The sequence below is a fragment of the Macadamia integrifolia genome, unplaced genomic scaffold (assembly GCF_013358625.1).
Source record: "Macadamia integrifolia cultivar HAES 741 unplaced genomic scaffold, SCU_Mint_v3 scaffold_7A, whole genome shotgun sequence".
NCBI classification, from domain to species: domain Eukaryota; kingdom Viridiplantae; phylum Streptophyta; class Magnoliopsida; order Proteales; family Proteaceae; genus Macadamia; species Macadamia integrifolia.
In genome coordinates this window covers 6,625-13,436 of record NW_024870674.1, presented here as the reverse complement: position 1 = coordinate 13,436, position 6,812 = coordinate 6,625, and the positions used below count along the sequence as shown (strand labels likewise).

The following is a 6,812-nucleotide window of genomic DNA, read 5'->3' as shown; positions in this document are numbered from 1 at the left end:
ATCCTTCGGCTCTGATACCAAGTTGATGGAGAACCTTAGGGAAGGGAGGGGAAATCAGAGTAGAGATGGGGAAAAGAAGGTTTACACTCACACATTCATTCAATAATCAAATTGCTCTCTAAATCTTCAGTCGATTACAACCAATATATAGGAAAATAGGAACATGAAATTAGAAACTTAACTGGAATGGAAACTAGCCTAAATTAGGAAACAACTATAAAAAGGAAACCAAAGCAAGGAAATAAATCCTACTCCTACGTTCAAGTCTGGAAACTAAAAGCATGAAATAAAATACTAGGTAAACTACTAATTTTATTTCCAACCCTTGTTGGACCAAAACCCTGGGCTGGACCGGTTCTTCTTGGCTCTTGGTTTCCAAAGCCGGTCATGCTGGTCCAACCAAGAAATGGCAGCCGTATCTGCATCACAAGTATGAATAAAAGTTTCGCTTATGTTATGCCCTTGTTTGCTGGGAGAGAGAGTCATGGTGAGAGACCTAAAGTTAGTGAGAGGCCTTGGTCATATCCCCCCTTCTCCCTTCCCCTTTCTCTTCTATCTTACTCTTCTTAGTTTCTATTCTGTTAACCCTGCAACAAGGTTCCAACAGTGAGGTATCAAGTCATCAATCCACTCTGTTGTTCCTGCTGATTTATTGCTTGAAGCATGTCCCATTGATCCATCAATAACAACTGTGACTGAAGACTTATCCAACAATGCAGCACATGTTCGGTTTTCTGGTGCAAAAAACTTCATATCCCCATAACTCCAGTTCTGGCCAGCAATTTCGTCTCAAACTTTGAGGGCGCAATATTTTCAGCCCTATCTGCTGGCTGGTTAGTGCTGGGGTGCTGTAAGTTACTATTTTACACTCTAGTATCTATTTTCTACCTTGGGCTGTTGTACCACATCCAGCCATCAACCTTGACTGATTTTCTGAAATCATATAGAGCATGTCAGCCCCTTCCCTCGATATGAACTATGGGTCCACCTGAGGTGTCCATCGGCCAGACTGCTGGTTTATTTTCTAAGCAACTAGTTTCTATTTTGGAGTTTGAACTTGTAACCTATGTTCTAATGTCATATTGTAACCAAGACCTGCCATTGATATCAATTTGAAGTTTGAGAGTTGTATAATTTGTATTTAGCTACTACATTTGACAGCAATTTGCCACTTAATTTAAACCTGTTGTCACTGTCAATCCAACCATTGGATCGTGATCATCTTTGGGACAGTTAATACTGTTTTCAACTCAGATGCTTTCTTAAAGCATCCATAGTGAGACGAATTCACTATTTTGCTGTCATGTAAGGGAATGATGTTTGGAGGTTGCCATGGAGATTCAGATTTATGCAGTAAGACTGCAGTGCGTTGGCATCATCATCAGTTTTGCTGCACATGCAGATCACATATATGATATACCAGGCAGCCCACCAGACACAAAACATGTATGATGTATGAGATGATTAACAACTGGATCAATTTGTTTGCACCAGGAGACTGTCTACGACTCTACAACCCACCATTTAAACTGTCAAATCAATCCGAATTATTACTATTTCATTGTATATTTCTATTATTATTAAATTGATATTTTATGCATGGTTCAAGATCTCAGCAAGATCTCGTTTTTTTCAAAAAGGCGAGACGAGATGCATGGCGAGATACAAATTGTACAAGAACTCAACCGAGATCTCGAGATCTCGCCAAATCTTGCCAATGTCTCGCCTCTCTCTCTCTACTTTTTTGAAGAAAAAACACCAAGGAGCAAGGATTTTGGTGCTTTTGCTTGACGACCTCCAGTCCTACACTCATTGAAGCTTAAAGAGTAGAGAATATTACCTCATCATCTACATTTGGAGTTACTTTTTTTTATATATGATGTCTTTTAAATTCTTATGATTATGTGGTGTCATGTGTTGATTGTGGAATGTGGATTGTGGAATAGAGCATACTAGCCTAAGGTCCGAAGAGTCGGAGACTACTTACATAGGGTACGAAGTCAAAGTACAATTTTAGGTTTGATTTTAAAAAACTGATGTTTCCGTTGTGTTTAGAAGGCCTAAAATAGGGTAATACCAACTTTCAAGGAGCTACAATGACCATATAGCCACTGAGTTGACCAAGAAAAAATACATGATCTCGGCGAGATATCTCTTTTTTGGATTAGCGAGATGGGGGGCGAGAACGAGATCTTAAACCTTGATTTTATATGAGACCAAAAAAAAAAAAAGAGAGAAGAGAATCACAAGAGCAATTGCAATTCAATAGAGAAAAGAAAAAATTAACATTGGAAACAAGACAAGGATCTCTACAATGACACGGTAGGCTAATAAAAAGGGATGTAGCGAAGCTTGGTAGCACATTTGTTTTGGGTACAAAATGTCACGGGTTCAAATCATGTCATCCCTACCTATTCTACTTCATATGAAATCAGATGCAGGCCATGTCATTCATAGAAAACAGCAACTATCACCTGGGAAGGACCTTTGACTTTACACCATTGGTAGAAAAAGAGAAGAATGTACAATACGCAGAAAATGCTGCGCATAAATATAAGCTAGACAACTCCATTACAACCCATGCATCCAAGAACCATCTTGTTAAGTATAATTTATGGAGACTAGAGCATAGTTAGAAGAAAATGCAGGGCCAACCAGTCAAAAAAGTTTCAATTGAATATTCCAAAATTTTCATTCTAGGAATAAAAAGTAAATTCACTAATCAATCTTGATGAGCATTAAGGGTACAATGTACAAAATATAAGACAAGATTTCAAACAAGAAAAAGATGGTGGGTTACCAAGGAAAAACAGAAGAAGGGTCCATAATGATTGATGTATGAGAGCCTCACTGGACAATCTTGCAAATGTCCTCATAGTCGATCGCTGGAAGAACCCTTCCGTCATATAACCCCTTTTCAATTTGCACCTTCGCTGAAAAGTTATTGGTATCGACAGAAATCAGTCTTGCGTTCGAACCACGGTAAGCCCCATTCACAATTCTCACTAGACCCCCAATTTGGGGAATCACAGTTTCAAGTTCCTCCTGATCAATTCTCAGAATGTGTTTACTGTCCAGCATTTCAATTTCTCCTACATACTTGTCAATCACCTTGCGAATCACACCCTTCTGCTTATAGTAACCTTTCTCAGCCAACGCTTTGCTCATTATTTTAACAATTATACCCTCACATAACCAATAGTCTTTGCGATTACTCCGCTCCTTTGCCTTCTCTTGCTCTTTCATCAACTCATCTAGAGCTGAACCACCACTACTCTTTGCTCCATTGCCCCCATATTTAATCCTCTTCTCACTCCTATCTGCTACGGACTCCTCAAAGATCACTTCAGAGCTTTCAACATTCTCTCTTGCAACAAGTTTTGAAGATGAACTGATAGCAAACACAACTTTAGCTCCAGTTTCTGATTTGAGTTCTGCCTTGGGTGGCAAATGCAATTGCTCAGAATCAGAGGGTCCTATCTCATTTTCTGATGTTGATGAGAACATTGACTGTTCAACCCGTTCAATTTGTTTCCTAATTGCTCGCTCCTGCCTCTCCTCCTCTACGACATCAGACTTCAATCTCTTGTTCTTGAGACGTTCCTTGAATAGGGTCTCCGAGTCTCTGTCAATGTAGGTCATGAACCACCCCTTTGGCGTCTCTTCGACCTTGCACTGACCAGTACGACCAAGGTGCTTAACAAACTCAGTGAGGGTGGCCCATTGCGTGGAGTTCATATGGATGTGGTGGCGATCGGCGATATATTCATTGTAGACCACAGTAGCTGCAACACGGCTAAAACGGTGACTCCGCTTCATGTGCTCAACAAAAGACCTCTCAAACTCCTCAGAGTAACCGTCAATGAGACGGTTAGGATTCTGGCCAAAGACTTCCATCTGCCGCTGGTGAGACTCGCTCATACAATGGCATTTGAATCCGTTCTCGTCTCTACATTGTTTCTGGCACATCTGGCAATACCATCGGAGCTTCTGAAGCCCTTTTGCTTTTATTCGGTTGGCAATGGCCTTGGGCGTGAGAAACTCATTCTTTCCCATTTGATTTCACAGCAAAGAAGACGATGAATATAAAAAATCTTCAAAGAATAAATACCTCAGCCTCAATCGCAAGCAAACCCTGTCCAAACTGAAATACAATCAACAGAAGGAGAAACAGATAATCAAAAACATATAATATGTCAAAAGAATTGAAGGAAACTTTACAGAATAACTATTCAACAGGACTGCACATAATCTAATAAACATAGTAATAGCATGTAAACTATGGTGTCATCAAAGCGAAACCTATTGAACAGAAACATAGAAAAATTTCAGTGTACAACGAGACGTCCAAAACACCAGAACAGCAAAAAAAGGAGGATTTTGTCCTGAGCAGGAGGAAAAAACAGAAACATAAAAAATACAACATAGACACATAGACAAATTTCAGAGAACAAGAAAGAGAGTCACAGACCTGAGCTGAATTGCGTAACCACCTGCGACAGTGCGAGTGGAGAGCCTTCCGTAATCTGCAATAGCCTTTAATTATGTTGTCAACAACCAACGGGAAGACAAACAGAGAAGAATAAGGGAGCAGGGGCTAGGGTTCCGCCTACTGATGCTCGCCCTTGGTCGTCGGCCGCATGGAACAGAGACGGAGAAGAATGGGGCAAGGGGCTAGGGTTCTGCGGCGTCCGCCTCTATGGTTTTCTTACACGAAAAGGGAAGAAGAAGGGTTTCAACTTTCAATCAGATTCGGGGTTTTCTGACATTCTCAAAAAGAAGGGGTCGGATTATTTGGGGTAGGGAAGAAAAGGGTTTCAATTTACCTGACCCAATATCATTGAGGATTGTGCTTGCTAACAAGATTATAGTTGAAGAATTGTGAAAGGGGCAAAGTGGAAAATCATCGCCCACCAATCTGAAATGATTGTACTTTCTTCTTGCAATCCTCTCTGTCCACACTCGCTCCTAAAATAAACTACTTATGGAATAGAAGGTTGTTTCCCATGCTAGACTTATGATTTTCCTCAAGGGAGAAAATAGAATTTCAGCATTCTTGTTGTAATTTTCCTTTTTTTTTTTAATTAATACGTATTATACACATTTTATTCACGTTTAATGCTGCAAATTTTAAACACACATATAATTTTTTATACGAAAAATTGCATATAATTTCATATTTTTTAACTGATATGGGGAATAAAGTATATTTTTTTCAATTAAACGTTTGGATACGTATTTAACGTAATGGTTATGATCCAGACATAATGGGAGTGAAATGATCATCCCACCCATAATAAAAGGTAGAAATTCCATCTATGTAAATGTTTCTATTAGTACTCCCATTGGTCTATGCCCTGATGTAAAGGTCATGCTATCTATCAAGGATACAGTCATACGGCTCCTCTCTATAGTGAGGATCATCCATAGGGTTGCTTGACACTAGTCCTTAGTGGATCCAATGGCTTTGGCTTGTTCTCAAAAAAATCACAAATCTTGTTGCAATCCATATGGGACGAAGGGATCCATCTTCTCCTCTCTTCTCTTCCGCAAATCAGAAAAGAGGTGCTCTTGGCTGAAGGTTCGGTGGTGTTATTTCAGCATTGGTTTATCGAACTCTCGTACTCTCTATTGAAAGATGTGGAAAAATGCATTTTTTAACGAGAAAATTAGGCAAATGCCTAAAATGATTTTACGTTGGTTGAATAAATAAGATTCTTTTATAAAAATAAAGAGGGAAGGGTTTTTTCACTAATTAGAGACGAGGAGATAGATAGATACAAGAACCTCATAATAGCCTTCACTAACAATTTAGTGATTTTTTTGTATAGAAATGAAAAAAGTGGAAAATATTAAAAAATAATAGAAAATTTGTATTTGTTTCTCACGAATTACCACATATACGAGTGTTTGGATAAATTAAGTGGAATTTTGTGTCTGTTTCGTCTCCTTCCTTGACCTCTATTTTCCATAGAATTGTATAGACCTTCCATTTTCTCTAAATAATATATTTTGTATAAATAAAAAAATTATATAATTGTTTATAATTAATTGATATTTATTACAAATAAATGTAAAAACTAGTCTAATACCATTTCGAGCTCATGTTTCCAATCAAACTAGTACAATAACAGCCTCCCCCCTTCCTCCCACCAAAAAAAAAACTGGACCATATAACAAGGCCTTGACAACCATGACCAAAAGTCATTTTATCAATTCATAATAAATAGAAGGCAAAACCATTTAAATTTTGCATTTTCAAATGTGTTCCATTCTTTACTTACAATAATGATTTGCACGATCAATGACATTGGGTGAAAAAAAAAAAAAAATATCCAAAAGTTAACAATTGGAATTCAATTTTTATTTTTTCTTTTTGATAAGTCGGAATTCAGAATGTTAGGTTATGTACATGGATGGTATTTCACCCCCAACTTAGGGTAATTTTCATATTAATCCAATTTTATGAAGAATTCAGATTTGTTTTTTTTATTTTTTTTCCACATAGGAACTTGTGTGATGTTGAAATTTAATCAACATATATACCTCACAATTGTTCATGTTGAGTTTCGGTATAATTGAAGTTTGCCATGTGGTATGAAGCATTGAAAATTAATGAACCACTTGAAGAGAGTACAAGTTAACCAATAATCTAAGGCTGCATTTGGTAACGTTTCGTATAAAAAATGGAAACTTTAGTGCCTGTGTCAAAATGTCAAATTTTTTTTTTTTAGAATGAAACTAAAACAATACAACTACCTTTTGTTGTTCCATAAATTTTGTTTTTTCTATTTTTTGTTTGAAAAAAAAAA

The 6,812-nt window shown here is 37.6% G+C and overlaps 1 protein-coding gene across 2 annotated transcripts; it reads right to left on the bottom strand.

Moving 5' to 3' along the window:
- Positions 1 to 2,643: 2,643 nt before the first annotated feature.
- On the bottom strand, positions 2,644 to 4,977 carry LOC122071750 (KIN17-like protein). Of its 2 annotated transcripts, none has more exons than XM_042636148.1 (2): positions 4,472 to 4,977; positions 2,644 to 4,144 (listed from the first exon to the last, which is right to left on the bottom strand). In XM_042636148.1, the coding sequence occupies exon 2, from the start codon at positions 4,054 to 4,056 to the stop codon at positions 2,848 to 2,850; it is 1,209 nt and encodes a 402-aa protein (XP_042492082.1). In that variant the 5' UTR covers positions 4,057 to 4,144; positions 4,472 to 4,977; the 3' UTR covers positions 2,644 to 2,847. The 2 variants fall into 2 exon arrangements, with proteins under 2 accessions (XP_042492082.1, XP_042492083.1); XM_042636149.1 differs by having other exon boundaries at positions 2,644 to 4,135.
- Between the last annotated feature and the right edge of the window lie 1,835 nt (positions 4,978 to 6,812).

Bases quoted from the DNA above. Each gene is read 5' to 3' on its own strand.
- LOC122071750 (XM_042636148.1), bottom strand. From the start codon at position 4,056: ATGGGAAAGAATGAGTTTCTCACGCCCAAGGCCATTGCCAACCGAATA.